This window comes from Ascaphus truei, chromosome 22 (assembly GCF_040206685.1).
Source record: "Ascaphus truei isolate aAscTru1 chromosome 22, aAscTru1.hap1, whole genome shotgun sequence".
Lineage (NCBI taxonomy): Eukaryota > Metazoa > Chordata > Amphibia > Anura > Ascaphidae > Ascaphus > Ascaphus truei.
The window spans coordinates 10,624,108-10,639,900 of record NC_134504.1 but is presented as its reverse complement, the minus strand read 5'-3'; the positions used below and the strand labels follow the sequence as shown (position 1 = coordinate 10,639,900).

Sequence of the window (15,793 nt, the reverse complement as noted above, 5' to 3'; positions counted from 1 at the left end):
CCGAGTAAGACTTTAAAAAACTGCTTCTGACATTTTATAACCCTGCCTGACACATTTGCATCAAATCTAAGAAAAATATCTATTTTTGCTTGTTTTAATGGGCACAGTTATTATTATTATAACTTTGTTAGATTTGTAAATAATGTAGTTTTTTTTTTTTACAAATGGCACACCCCCCAAAAAACCCTATACTAATAAAACTACGCAAAAATGATATATAAAATACTATACATCTCGGATGTACTGACCTTGGCCCCTTGTAACCGCCCTCCTACTAAGTTCCCCCATTTACCAGTTAGATTGTAAGCTCTTCGGGACAGGGACTCCTTTACCTATTGATCTAAGTCGGAAGCGCGTATCCCCGTTGTTATAATATTACGTCATGTGTATTGTAAGGCGTTCTGTTCCTGGATAGCGCAATATAAAGATATACATACATTATGTTGCGTGTATTGCTGCTATTGTGTATTGTGCTATGTACATGGATGGCGCTACATAGACACATACATACAATAATCAGTTTATTAACATAGTAACTATAGATGCGCAGTGCTACAGACCATATACGGAACAAATAATATATGAAGAAAAGAGCTCTGTACAGCGCAAAACGCGTTGGTAGGGAAACGCGTTGGTAGGGAAACGCCTTGCTACATTTTTTTTATTATAACCAATAATTATTTTGATGGAAAACACACTTTCCTTCTGATTATCTTTTTTGGATACCCCTGGTTGTGCTCTGTTACTTTTTTTTTCTTTCAAATCTTGTATCCTATTAACAAACATAGGGTGAGTCCTTCCTAGGCAGTGATTCACAATCCCTATGACATTATCCTTATACAACACACTGCATTGTTGAACTGGCTCCCTACTGGTAAACCCCTACACAGCATACCACGTGACTGCACTTGAAGCACCCACTTCGCCATCTTTGATGTGGGCACCAGCCTTGTATCTCCCTCCCGACACTACCACACAAACAAAAAAGTTGACGCCACCCCACCCGTGGCTATAAAAAACACCAACACAAATGTATGTTCGCGTGGCTGTCACCTTTCCCCTACCCCCCTTCCCTGTGAGTTGGTTTGCCCTAATCCAAGATGGCCGTGGTGGGCTTCAGCGCCCCGCCCATTTCCCCTCCCCCTTCCTTGCCCGGCAGGCGGAGTGATACGAGTGACGTCACCGGAGCGCTCCCATCATCCCCCCGCGAGCAGCCGGCTTCTCCCTCTCTATATAACCGGTCTCCGAGCGGTGAACAGCTCCCCTTCTTCCGCCTGTCCCCCCTCCCATTCTGTGCCGCCGCTGCCCACCACTTCCTCTCCCGGTTACTCTTAAGGCACAGCTCCCCTCCCTTCTCTCCTTTTCTCTTCTGTTACCGGTTTTTTTTTTTTCCTTCTTTATTTCCACCAACCAACCCGTTTGAAAGATGCCCGGATACAACGACAGAGACCGCGGCCGTGAGAGAGGAGGGTGAGTGTATACGGGCCGATGCTTTCCCCCCCCGGGTGTGTATGTATCTATCCCCCCACCCGGGTGTGTATGTATCTATCCCCCATCCCCAATAACGAAATCAATCCTACAAAAAAAAAATCCCATTCATGTAACCCGTGGTATAAGGGATCGCGGCGTTTCAGCCCGTTTTTAATTCGAATCGTGATCTCTCCCCCCCGTTGGATTCGAATTAAGCACGTGATCCCCCGCCCAAGGTTATGGATTCGGTGGGCGGTTAATTTCCGTGGAGGGGGGTGGGGGGGTACACATGATGCCCGCTCCGGAGTGCATGTAACATACCTTTTATTGTGAAGGGGGATGTGTTTATAATGGCGGGGATGTCTCCCTCCTAATGTGATGAGTGTATGTAAAGGGGTTATTTCTCCCCCCCCCCCTCCCGTGTGTGTAGGGAGGTAATCGTAGTCACCCCGTTATTGTGGGTGCTAGTTAATGGGCACCCCCCTATGTGGGATGGGGGGGCAGTTGCATGCACACGGCGGGTTCCCTAAACCCACATGGATGGATCGGGGGGGGGGGGGGTCTTTGTGTTGGATCTCTTATTGTCCCCATATTGTCAGGTGGGTCAGCCTGAGCGTGTTTCGGGTCACCTCTCTTGGGATATGTGTATAATGCGGGATATAGGAAGGATCTATATCAATGAATAGGCGGGCTGTATATATAGGATGTGTCCGCCCTGTCCCGGGTGTTATATGGCGAGCTGCTGCTGCTGCCTTTGTGTCTGTAGGGTGAGACATGTGTTGTTGTTATATGGCCGCTCTCTCCCTCTGTGGGGTCCCCTCATATGGATGGGATCTGTGATATGGGGGGGGGGGGGGGATTTGATGGGGAGATGTATGGGATTTATTTGTTTAGGGATTTATGATATGGGGGGGTGTATGGGATCTGGGAAATGGGGGTGTATGGGATTTGTGGGATAACTTCGCGGTATATGTGGGGGGAGCCGGTAGGATGTGCCGGTTCCGCGCTATGCGGTGTTTTTCCCGGCTCGCTATAAAAGATGGAGCCGCCATGCGGCCGCTGCGTACAAAATGCCGGCTCCTTTGTCTGCTCACAAAATGGCGGCGGGGGGAGGAGGGGGGGCTGCACTGTGTCGCAGTTACAAAGCGTGAGCCGCTCCCAGGAAGCGCGGCCCCACCGGGCCCGCGTTATACCCATTGTATTATTAATGCTGGGCCAGGCTGGTGTTCTGGGAGAGGGGCTCGTGCTATCCGCTCCCTGCACGGGAATCACCCGGCTTTAATATACTAGTGAGACTGGGGGGAGAGGCTTGCGGGAGTGGGGGGCGCGGGGAGAGGCGGGAGTGGGGGGCGCGGGGGGAGGCGGGAGTGGGGGGCGCGGGGAGAGGCAGGAGTGGGGGGGCGGGGAGTGGCTGGCAGCAGTGGGGGGGGGGGGGGGGGCGGGAATAGGCTGGCAGATGTATGTGGCACTATACAAGCCCTGTCCTGGTAGGGGTGCTGGCACAGGGAGATTTAGTTACTTGCCCAAGGTCACAGGGGCTTGATGGTTGCCCGTAGCCGTGCAGGAGACTGTGATAATTCATAAGCCGAAACTGCACAGGGGGAGCCACAATTCTCCCACAGTAACATACCCGCCCTGTATATGGGGATCCCACAAGAACATTTTACATGGCAAATCTATTTCAGGCTCCCAGGCACAACCCATTTCATTCAAACCTGCTACAGTGAGGCCCTGTGACCAGTGAGGGCAAGTCAACCTCAACCCTGTAAAGCAGTTTGTCAACCTTTTTCCTCATGTGGTACCCCTACTGAGATCGATTTGCCGGTGTACCCCATAATTAAATAAGTTTTAGCATTTCTTAAGTTCCAATAAAATGGTTGAAGCTCAAAAGTATTTAATTACAACATTTTACAATTGGTGTTATAATTAATTGTAAACATTAATTATAAATTTGCCATTGTAAAATTAAAAATCTCTGTTCAAATGTAGAGCACAAATCTTGACGTGGTTAATGAAACATGCACATTTATTTGAGGCACCCTCATGGTTATTCTGGGTCACACCTGGGTGTCATGGTGTCCTGGTTGAACAGTGCTTTAAAGTTTAGGTTTCATGCCACCAGTTGGAAGGAACAGGTCTTCCCCGTAAACAGCAGTTTTGTGTTGCAGTGTTTTTGTGACATGCATTGTTCACACTTAGTGCCGTTACTGAAATTGTGGTCATTCCTTTCCTCTGCCACAGGTTTGTTAATGGGTTCCTACCACCTTCTCTCCCATGTCCCTGCTGGGTAATGTCACGCATTTGCAGAGTATGAACAGAAATACAGTAGGTTGTTAGACAGGATAGAGATTGCTAATAGAAACCATAAATATACGTTGTAGGTATTGGCTTCGTATGAGTCATGTTTTCTAGATGCCCAGACACCAAAGTCTGGTGATAGGGTTAATGCTTTGCTTGTATTTTTCCGGTCTGTAGATCAGAGGTAATTGCATGCATCATACATGCTATAAGGTACATGTTCTAATTGGGTAATCTGGGGTGTGTTGTGGTTGCTCCCCATGTTCCTTATGATTTTGCTTCGTTGGGGAAATGCCCTGAGAATTGTATAAATACCCAGCTGATTTGCCTTCTGTTCTGGTGGCCCATTCGGGGTACAAAGTTCAATGCTTCCCCAGCTGTGAGCACTGAAAGCATGGACTATTCCTCAAAGCCTTGCGTCACCTCAGAATGAGGATAAGGGTTACCAATTCAAGGAAACGGAAAACAACTGTTCTTAAGCAGCCGGGATCTAAACCGAAACCTCTTGTTTCATCATCTGTTTCGTCTCTCTTGCATCATATGCTGCAACGCTGGTTTTGAGCATCTTTGGATGATTGTTTCAGTGTTCAGAGCGCTGTGTATAGAAACGCTCAAACAAGTCTGCCCTGTAGAACTTGTAGTTTCATGTTTCAGATGCAACGGTCACATTGAGCAGACACTGATCTGAACCAACATTACCCACTTCTTTCCTCCTGTGCGCACCCCCTTACCTTGGGTCTGGTGTTCTGATATCATGTGACATTACGTTGCTATGGCGATGTGGAGGCACGTGACCCCGCGTTGACATGGTGGTGTCTCCTGAAGCAACCTGAGCCAATGTAAAGGGGTAGCGCACGGCTCGGCATGCGCTGTGCTATCAAGCCCTGCCCCCAGTCCCTACCTTGTCGCGCACCTTTCCCCAGCGTTGCGCGACAGGTTTTCAGGGAGGCAGGGGAATTTGAAATTAGTATCCGCGACGGAGGCGTGGTCACGCCCCCGCTGGCGGTTCAGCCAATAAGGGCGAACCAGCCGCGGGACGTCATGGCCACACCCCCGCAAACCCACAGCCATGCCCCCTCCCGTCGCAAACCTTCCCTCAGACCGCCTATCGCTGTGCACGCGCCCCCTGCCGGGCGCGCGTGCCACAGTGAAGACGGGACTAAGCCTACGGGCCTTCACTGCTCCCTGGCATTTAATTGCCTTCGGGAAGAGTGCTGGGCCTCTGAAAGTGCCGTGCACCCCTGCTCCTAGACCAGCAGTGCACAAACTGGGGGATTGTCTGCGGGGGGTGTGGAGTTTAGAGGCCCCGTGCGCTTCCCAAAGGCAATTAAATTAAGTGCCGGGGAAACGGCGAAGGCCTTTAATTGCACTTGCCTTGGCTCCAAAAATGCGTCGCCGTGGCAACGCAACGTCCAGTGATGCCATGTTCCAATGGCAACATTACACCCTAGCCAAGGTAGGGGGGGCACATGTGCAGAGGGGAACAGCCGGCAGTGGGGTGCAAGGAATAAAGATTGCGCTTCCCTGCTCTAGATAATTGCTTGCTGTAGTTTGATTCCATCAGTGCCAACAATTGCAATGAACATACCGTTAATCTGTCAAATGTAATGAAATTCATGTTTGTCATGCCGTGGTGGCTACTCCTTCTTGCATTGTGAGTTAATGTAAGGCTGCTTTCACAGGTATGGCGGATCTCGCTTTGGTGGAGGCAGAGGTGGCGGCTCGGGAAAGTTTGGAAACCCCGGGGAGAGGCTCATTAAGAAGAAATGGAACCTGGACGAATTACCTAAATTTGAAAAGAACTTCTATACAGAACAACCTGATTTGGCAAGACGCACACCGGTGAGCTGGCTTGTTTGATTACATAGCGTTGCATTATATACCGTCTTCAGTACATTTTCATTGCTGTCTGTAGTTATTCATGTTATACCCTCTTTAGCCTTTGGTCCCTGCAAGGCGAGCAAGCCCATACACTGAGGTGCCTCGCTATTGTGGACCTCTAGATGGACTTTGTAATGAATTCCATGTATTTAGTAGTTGATGTGGTTCTTACAAGAGTACAATGTTTCCAGGCATGTAGAATTTAAGGTTGAGTATTAGCAGTTGCTTTAACCGGTCGTGTAACTAAAACCAATTGAAATACCTTGTTATGTAAACATATCCAATGTGGCTTTTTCTTGCAGCAAGAAGTTGAACAGTACAGAAGAAGCAAAGAGATAACAGTTAGAGGCCAAAACTGTCCCAAACCAGTTCTGCATTTTCATGAAGCAAACTTCCCAGGTAATTATCGCCATGTGTTCTTGTGTTCTTTGTTACCTGATGGTAACAGCTCAACTAACACCTGTCCTATTTGCAGCTAACCTCATGGAAGCGATTAAACGGCAAAACTTCACTGACCCAACTGCTATTCAAAGCCAGGGCTGGCCGGTTGCCCTGAGTGGACTGGATATGGTTGGCGTAGCAATGACTGGATCTGGAAAAACCCTTTCTGTAAGTAACTTCCTGATCCACACATGTGCATCTAATCATCTCCGTAGGTGACTTCTTTACTTTCAATACAGTATTCTACAGGTATCGTTTCTGTCTTTTCTAGTACCTGCTCCCTGGAATTGTTCACATAAATCACCAGCCATTCCTACAGAGAGGCGATGGACCCATTGTAAGTACTTTTACTGTCTCCGTTCATTACATGTTGAGATTCCTTTAACTAGTCATGGGACAAACTTACATACTCTCACAATACGTAAAACACAGCAACAGAAGGCTCAGTATATTGTGTTTTTGAAGTCCACCAGTATAGCATGGGATTGGGTAATCTCCTACTGGGTATATAATTTATATGAAGCATTCATTTTGTTCTAATCTTAAAATGAGGTTCAATTATATTTGCAAATTATAGTGCAATTTGGATCTACATCTGGAGCATAAAGTTCACTATGTCCCTCTTAATCACAGGTGTACTCCAGTTGCTTAGTAAAAGTATTGATGGCTTGTTGCAGAGACTTAATAGCTTGCATGGCATCTAGGTGCTCAGCAATTGTTGGCAGGGTTGTTTGACAGACAGAATGCTTTGGCTCTTTACAGCTCCTGGTGCTGGCACCAACTCGAGAATTGGCCCAGCAAGTGCAACAAGTGGCAGCTGAGTACGGACGAGCCTGTCGCCTGAAGTCCACCTGCATTTACGGAGGTGCTCCAAAAGGGCCCCAGATCCGTGACTTGGAGAGAGGTACGAGCACTTGCATAAGTAGTCGGGTGCAGAAGGCTCGCTGGCTGCTTCAGTAAGTTACCGCGGTTAGCAGATATCACATTTCTTACTCAATTCTCTCTTTGGTAGGTGTTGAAATATGCATTGCAACACCAGGGCGGTTAATTGACTTCTTGGAAGCTGGAAAGACCAATCTTAACAGATGTACATACCTTGTGCTTGATGAAGCAGACAGAATGCTCGACATGGGTTTTGAACCTCAGATCAGAAAGATTGTGGATCAGATTAGAGTAAGTATTTAGTCCAACCAGTGCTTTTTTTTGAAGCCTCCACTTGTTCGTCCTTTATTTTGCGGTCCTAATGTTGTCTTGTCCTTCAGCCTGACAGACAGACCCTGATGTGGAGTGCAACCTGGCCCAAAGAAGTAAGGCAGCTTGCAGAGGACTTCTTGAAAGATTATGTTCACATCAACATCGGTGCCATGGAACTGAGTGCAAATCACAACATTCTTCAAATCGTAGATGTTTGCAACGATGGCGAAAAGGATGACAAGTGAGTTAATGTGGTCTTCAGTCTCAATTTTTATTTATTTAAAATATGAATGCTTTGTCAAATATAGTCTAGTACCCTTCAAAACAATTTTATTTGTTTTACCAGTAAGTTACCTCGTTCTCAAGTATGTCCTGGGAAGTTTAACCACTGGCAGGGGTAAAGATCTTGTATGCATGGGCAGCCTGCAATAAAGATCTTGAAATGGGGAGGGCAGTGGCAAGCATTGGTAGTGTCACATTCTGACTCATGATTACAAAACTGAAACGGATGAGAAAAAGCCATGTTCAAAATGTTCTCGTGGCTCGACTAGGTTCCTCGTGAGCGTTTGTTCCCTAATTTTATAATGTCATGCAGGTGTGTGAAGTCTGTCTTTGTACGGTATTACACTAAAGTCCAGCCTGTACTAACATGCAGCTTACGTGTTCCTAGGCTTGTCCGTCTGATGGAGGAAATTATGAGTGAGAAGGAAAACAAGACAATAGTCTTTGTAGAAACCAAGCGTCGGTGCGATGATCTCACTCGCAGGTTAAGGAGAGATGGGTAAGTCTTGCTGTGCGTGCATAAAGACATCTAAGGCCAGTGAGTTAGCGGCCCCCGCTCTCCCCAGCAATGAATTTAAATGTGGGGAGTGAGGCCTCGAAGCACGTGGCTTGGTTCAGCACCTCCCATAGAATATAATGCCCCCAGTTTGCTCACACCTGGTCCAAGTTGCAAATTGCTTGTTTTTGTACTTGCTGGAACAGCGCTGCACTTTCTGGTACTAAGTGAGCCATGTTATAGTTTTGTAGCAATGGTTTTTTTTTTTCAACTAAACATTAAAATGTAGACTTTTTTTTAAATTTATTTTTAATATAACCAAATTTATGCTTTTTAATATGCATTCAACTGAAGTCCAATCACCTAGAGTAGCTTTTGTGGCCCTTTGAAACGCCCAGAAAGTAGTATCTTTCACTATACACTTATTCCTGCATGTCACGGGAGGCCAGTACTTTTACACTGAAACCACGGGGATCACTAGCATAAGACAAGGTTTTTGTATAAAATGAGGTTTATTCTGACACGCCAGCGGGCAAAACAAGATACACTACCAACTGGGGGCCTGGGGAGTAGACTGAAGCCTCTCTAGGTGCACGGGCTTGCTTCAAGAAGACTTGCCGTGTGTGCTTCTCATCCAGGATCAGTGCTGATCACACAGCAGCCACTCTGACCTGTATCTCCAGCTGGTCATAGTCTAGATCCAAACTCCTTCACAGAATGTCTCTGCTCTCCATCTGATCGTCTCTCTCCTGCTCTGATCAGCAGTGCCTCTTATATAGCCCTCTGTGGCTATCCTTTACATGGGACAGGAGCTGCTGGCCAATCAGAGCAGACCTGATTGTCCACTCTTTCCCACTCACCAAATGTCTTTCACACCTCCACGCTCCCAGCCTTTGTCTCAATCCACATTCTCTGCAGGCACTTAGCTGATATATATCAGTCCCCTCCATAGACTTATGTACAAGTTCAAATCACATTACAAGTCTGCTATCTTAGAAATGAGTACATAGTCACCTAATCCAATTTACACTTTACAGGGCTGACCACCAAATCACAACAATGTTGATTCACTAAACAGACAGATTGCCTTTACAGGGAATAGTGCTTTGGAGTAACTTACATAAAAAGTGCATTATACATTTACTGTTTCTCCCAGATATTAAAGTATATTTGGCTGAAATAAGCCTTGCATAGGTGGCCAGGTTACATGGATTTAGGGATAGCTAGCTGGGCTTCTTCCCAGTTTTGTGATGCCAGCTTACCCCTACAGTCACACTGCATTCTTCAGATTACCTTGGAGCAATGGCATTAAATTTCCAATGGGCAACGTTCTACATATCCGTATTAATGTGTAGATTTGTAGCGCTACCATAGAAAGCAGTGGTTTCAAGATCAGTAAAGTCTTATGTTTGATTCAAAGATTTACCGTTCTGTTAAGAATATTATATAAATCTGACGTGTTCTGTTTCAGGTGGCCTGCAATGGGTATCCATGGTGACAAAAGTCAACAAGAACGTGACTGGGTTTTAAATGGTACGTATTGCATGTTTTTGAGGGTACCATAGGGGTCTGGGTTTCCGTTCCTTTGGATTGGGATTACAACTTGTATCTTTGACAATTGCAGAGTTCAAACACGGCAAATCACCCATCCTGATCGCTACAGACGTTGCATCCAGAGGTCTAGGTTAGTAAACCCCCCCACCCTTTCAGATGGCTCCACACGACCTTTTTAAAGAAAGTTCATTGCTTTCTTTAACCTCTGCAATTTTCTTTGAGTTTTTTTTTTCACAAAGGTGCGGTCTTTGTGGCAAGGCCTAGGCATGACAATCGGAGGACTCGAGGGGGATGGAGGACTAGTGGAAATCGGCTGGCTGCTTCCAGTCGAGTAGAGTTGGAAAGCTGAGCATCGTGTGCCAGTAATCTTCAAAAGGCAGACATTTTAACACACAACCCCCTGCAATCCCATAAACTGTTCTCTCATGACATTCACACCTTCCCGGTCCCATGCTTTGCATGTTTGCCGTGATGCAGCGCTGTTACACTTATTTTTAACGCACACTGCTGTGATGTGATCGCTGAGTCTCTTGAGTTTCAGTGAGGGCTGACATGTTGAAGAGACCCTTACAATATTTTGTACGTGTAACTGGGAGAGCAGCTTTTTATCTTGTTCTAAGCCTTTGTTATACAAATTGGTGAGTACTGGCACATGAGTGTATAGGGGGCTGGGGAAGCAGCGATCCTCCAAGTCAAAAGTTTCACGATCCTCCCTCACCTGTACCGTTGTCGTCATGTCAAGACCTGCCAGAGGGGACAAATTCTCAAGTGAATCCTGGATTCTTGGAAGCGCTTGCCTAGACGAGACACAGTGCATACAAAAAAATAAACTTGGTGGCTTTGCAACTATAATTTTATTGTGAGGGGGAGCACCGGTATGTGTTTCTTGCAGCTGCGGTTGTAAGGTCTTGGCAAGACAAAGCAGTGTGTGGCCAGAGTTTTGAGCTTCTAATGAATGTGTGAGAAGGACCGTATCCATATTTTTCTTGAAGGTCCTCAAATGAGCACATGAGGAGGCTGCTGAGAGCTTTAGTGGCCGTACTGCGAAGAAGCATTCAGATGTCACTTGACTATTAGTAGGGAATCTTTGAGTGGGCAGTACAAACATACTCCTGGTAAGGTGCGTAATTGGCGGGTGGCGATAAAAACTAGTTTGCACCTTCTCTTCCGTGGTCTGGATATCTTAACGCTTTCTTTGTAGCCCTGATGCCTCTTTGAAGTACCAGTTTTGTCTAACTTGTGTTTTTGATCTGGCTGTTGTGGTGTGCAAAACCCTATGCCTTCCCTTTTGCCACACTGCAACACTTTACAGATGTGGAAGATGTGAAATTTGTCATCAATTATGACTACCCTAACTCTTCAGAAGATTATATCCACCGAATCGGAAGAACAGCCCGTAGTAGCAAAACGGGCACAGCCTATACCTTCTTTACTCCCAACAACCTAAAGCAAGTAAATGATCTGATCTCTGTGCTTCGCGAAGCAAACCAAGCAATCAATCCCAAGCTGCTCCAACTCGTTGAGGAAAGAGGTAATCATGATCGTTTCTCAAGCTCGTTACAGCGAACCTTGCATGAATGTTTCTTATCCAAGATTCATTATAATTAATTTGTGTCATTCTCTGTACTAGTAGCTGGGGTTTGCCATGGAGAAATGCTGCATCGTTGTAATGCCTTTTTAGCACTCTTATACACCTGCATAAACCTATGTGGGTTTGAAAGCTCTACACTTTAACTTGATAGATACCACTCATGTTGGTCTGCTATAAGGTATGACCTTCTACAATGGATCTGCAACTTGTTTTCTGTCCAAGGCCCTTCTGGCAATTGGAGGGTTAAACAACTGGGTCTTTCCTGCTGTGACTCGCAGCCATGATGCTGTGGTAACACAAGTTAATTGCAAGGGTGTTAGATATGAAATAATTGTAGTACAATCACAAACTCCTCAATGCAGTGTAGCTTTTAATAGGGCAGGTCTTCCTGCTTCCCATAATTGTGAGGCTCAGATTTTCAACAGCTTACATTGCTTGGTTAACACCTTCCCTGCTAAGTGCCTAGCTGCAGCTGGATCAAAGTTCCCTTTCCCCCCCTCACAAACCCTCTTCCCCACCCCCCACGTGTCACCAAGCACAACAGGCTCTTGGCTTTGAGAGGTTGTCTGAATACTTTCACAGGTCTAAGTCTAACCTTCCATCTTTCTGCTGCTAATTGCAGGGCGCTTCAGAGGCGGCAGAGGAGGCATGAACGATCGTCGTGACAGATACTCTTCAGGCAAGCGGGGTGGGTGGGACAGGGAGAATTATGACCGTGGATTCGGTGGCAAAAGAGACTTTGGATCTAAACCCCAGAACGGCTTCGGCGCACAGGCTTTTGGCAACGGTAACGCCTTTGGTAACGGCTTTGGCGCTACTGCTATTCAGGCAGGTTTTAGAGCTGGTGCCCAGGCAGGCACATATCAGAACGGCTTTGATGCCAGTCAGCAGTTTGCAGCCAACATGCAGAATGGGATGAACCAACAAGCATACACATACCCTGCTGCTGCAGCAGCAGCCGTAGCAACAGCCGCATCTTCTATGTTAAGTTATGCAATGGCAGGAACATACCCGCCGCAGTAAGACATTAACACCATCAATATCTTTGTTTTTTTTGTTTTTATTTTTCATATTTGCTCTTGTGTTACCAGTACAGGATAGTTATTTGACAAACAAGTCTCTACAGGAAATGCAGAAATTACTGCAGTGCAGCAGTGACTACAGTGCACTTTTTTCACTATTTAAGTTGACTTTCTCTACATTCCTGAAACAATTTTTAGTTTTTTTTTTTTTTGTACTAGAAAATGCAGCCAGTGTTTTCACGAAGTAAACGTACAGTGATTTGAAGTACTGTAATGGAGGCAGCGCATGGCCTTCTAATAAAGAACCTTTAACTCAACATTTGTGGACTGTCTTGTCAATTGTGTACACAATGTTCATTCAGGGGTTCCACAAAGTATCTTTAGTGCAGTGGTGTAAGAATGTGTTGTGACTATAGGGAATAGGGAACCCCATTCCATTTACTCGGTGTAAAACTTAACAGCTTTTATAGTACACGTAGTTAGAATACAGTATGGAAACTCAAATATTCCATAACCTACGTCAGAAAAATCCTAACTGTTGGGTGTTTGTATAGGTAACGTAGAACCGTAGTTGAATATGGCTGTACTAGTGCTATATGTAATACCCTACAGTAATACTCGGTAGTTTTTCAGGCTTCTAAGCCTTTAAGTTACTTTAGATTGTAGAGAAAAGGAAGATGGAAGCAAAAAACTGAACGGTGCATTAATATTGATGGTATAACGTTACAATAACTTAATGGGAGAGATGCTTACAAATGGTGTATTGGCACATTTACACAAGGTTCTCTGGGTGGTAAAATCTGCTGATAAAACTGATCAGTTGTGTATCCACATCTTGCAGCATGCACACACAAGCTATTGCACCAAGCCCTACAAAACCTGCCTGAGGTACACTGGGGGAAAAGCAAGTGAAATGGTTGTATTTACCGGTGCAAACCCTGATACCAGACCTAGAAACCTCTGTAAGGAATTTTACCAGATTGTCTTCCTTAAATAAAACTGCTTAAAGCAAAATTCTGGGTTTCTTTTTGTTAATGTGGGAATGAGAACACCACTCTCCCCTCAGTCTCTGCATGGGGTAATGTTTTATTGGGGTTTCATTTATACTTATCCCAGCCTCATCACAGAGCTGGGGAGGGGGACATTGTATGAACTCGTGTTACAGTGCACAGGATTCCTGGGGATGGCAGGGAAAGAATAGCAAGATTGTCATGTATGAAATGGTGCTACTTTGGGATTAAAAAAAAAAAGTTATTACTGTTCATACAAAAAACAAGTCCAACACCACCCATGAAGCAAAGCGGTGTTTACTGAGGGCGAAACAGATGAGTATTGAGATGCAAGATTTTGGGCACCTCTCACCCCTCGAGTGTTCCTACCAGATGGAGTGTCCTGTCCTGGTGGCTCCCATTATCGCACAACTGGAAGTGAATATATCCCTCCGTGTGAATATCCCTCCGTGTGATTGGGGGGAAGAGAAAGTATAATCTAGCTGAAAAGAACCAAAGAAATGCAAAAAAAGTGTTAAATAATTGATGGGGTTTATGTATGGCCCTGTACGGTCTATAAGAGACCAGAAAAGGGGCTTGTTGCATGTGGTGTAAAGAAGCACCACAGTTCCCTTCACCAATATCGTCTGATTACCTAGATGTCAGCAGCTGTAATTCTACTTGGAATCTTGGCTAATACAATGGCCACATTAATCCATGTCTGGCCCCCAGGGAAAGGCCAGACTTGACCAATCAAACATTTGCTTTCATTGGTTCTCATAGTATAGAATAATGCAGGTTCACTTAAAAATGTACATCACATTTAGATGGGTAGTTTAGAAATGTATGACTGGAAATGTTTACCACTGGCTGTGTAAACACTGCATTTAACAACCCTGTTGCTAGAACCACAATTCACACAAGGGAACATATCTATGCTCTTACTCGGCCAATTAGTGACACATCGAGGGTAGATCTACAGATATGCTAATAAAATCGGATCTTTTGTAGGCTTTCATGGGAGGGAAAACTGAATTACACGGCTATCCTGGAGTCTTTTGAACACCTTTCTTTGCAAGTCAGAAAAAGAAAGTATGGAGACCAGCTGAGTCCTACACATTTTGTGCTTTAGATTTGGGTAAACCTAACCTAGGTTTAGATGGATTATTTTACACACAATCTCTTATTTTTGTCCTAGGTGCCAATGTGCTAACAATTTCTGGTATCCTAATCTAAAATGGCAACTTCACTATCGATTCTAGGAATCCATAATGACCTATGGTAATCATCTTTCTAACCATCCTCGTGAAATCTTGATTCTGATAATGAATTCTCTGGCATTGGTGGATAACCAGTCTGTAAGCTATACACCAGGATCTTCGCATTCACATCCTTGAAATGTGTAGGGGGGGGAAGATAATGTAATAGGATCATGACAGGAATCCAAGTAGTTGCTCAACTCCAAAAAAAAGTCAACTCGTTACACTGCCATATAAGGGACGCCATTTATATTGCGGTGGAACTGGACAAAGCTGTGGCTGTTTCATCCCTGAGGTAGGCGAATTGGGGGTTAAAGGTTTTTAGGGTAAGTGATTATGGTTAGGTGTTATATTAGGGTTAGGATCCAGTGGTGGCCAAATATCCTGGTGTAACGACTAGCTGAATGGTCATGGCTAATTGTCCTGGACGTATAAAGCGGTACCATGCCATCCTGTGTTTTCAAGGTGCTTCATGATCGTGTGTTTTCAAAATGGTCTCGTGGAACAAACTGACCGACAAAAGGGAGCAGCCTGAAGAAATCAAACCCCTCCCAAGTCTCCGCTCATGAAGTCTGATGTTCCTGGAAGGAGGACTTCAATCACCCAAATTTGCCACTTAAATATGTCACTGTCAAAACATTAAGGAAGGATTGACCATCTTTTTATTTTTAAATGCCGATTACACCTATAATATGAATAATAATTACTTTATATAGTGCTTCACACATTCAAAGCCAGCAGTTACCAAAAATAAAAAGAACAAATGAAAGCTAGAAAAGAAACCAAATACAAGACTCAAATATAGGATGAACAGAGAATGGAATGGTACTGTCGGTATTGAATGTTGGGTTGTGGATCGCTCGTCAAATGCTTGGGTGTAGAGGTAAGTCTTGGTTCCTGTTTTTAAAGAGGGGCTCTAGGACCGTACTTCACACACATTCACCCCCTTTCTCATTCTACCACCCCTCTTACACCCCCTTTCTCATTCTACCACCCCTCTTACACCCCCTTTCTCATTCTACCACCCCTCTTACACCCCTTTTCTCATTCTACCACCCCTCTTACACCCCCGTTCTCATTCTACCACCCCGTTCTCATTCTACCCCTCTTACACCCCCTTTCTCATTCTACCACCCCTCTTACACCCCCTTTCTCATTCTACCCCCCACCCCCTTTCTCATTCTACCCCCCACCCCCTTTCTCATTCTACCCCTCTTACACCCCCTTTCTCATTCTACCCCCCCTCTTACACCCCCTTTCTCATTCTACCCCCCCTCTTACCCCCCCTCTTACACCCCCTTTCTCTCCCCTCTCGC

The 15,793-nt window shown here is 45.4% G+C and overlaps 1 protein-coding gene across 1 annotated transcript; it reads left to right on the top strand.

Moving 5' to 3' along the window:
- The first annotated feature begins 1,209 nt into the window (after positions 1 to 1,209).
- Positions 1,210 to 12,546, top strand: DDX5 (DEAD-box helicase 5). The gene is made up of 13 exons (XM_075579954.1): positions 1,210 to 1,470; positions 5,451 to 5,610; positions 5,952 to 6,048; positions 6,125 to 6,258; positions 6,362 to 6,427; positions 6,853 to 6,994; positions 7,103 to 7,263; positions 7,353 to 7,525; positions 7,955 to 8,065; positions 9,534 to 9,595; positions 9,687 to 9,746; positions 10,929 to 11,147; positions 11,830 to 12,546. The coding sequence occupies exons 1-13, from the start codon at positions 1,427 to 1,429 to the stop codon at positions 12,228 to 12,230; spliced, it is 1,830 nt and encodes a 609-aa protein (XP_075436069.1). The 5' UTR covers positions 1,210 to 1,426; the 3' UTR covers positions 12,231 to 12,546.
- The last annotated feature ends 3,247 nt before the right edge of the window (positions 12,547 to 15,793 follow it).

Excerpts from the sequence above, each read along its gene's own strand:
- DDX5 (XM_075579954.1), top strand. The coding sequence starts at position 1,427 with ATGCCCGGATACAACGACAGAGACCGCGGCCGTGAGAGAGGAGG. Across the intron at positions 7,264-7,352 it reads AGATTGTGGATCAGATTAGA|CCTGACAGACAGACCCTGAT; the intron begins GTAAGTATTTAG and ends CTTGTCCTTCAG. Across the intron at positions 8,066-9,533 it reads CGCAGGTTAAGGAGAGATGG|GTGGCCTGCAATGGGTATCC; the intron begins GTAAGTCTTGCT and ends GTTCTGTTTCAG.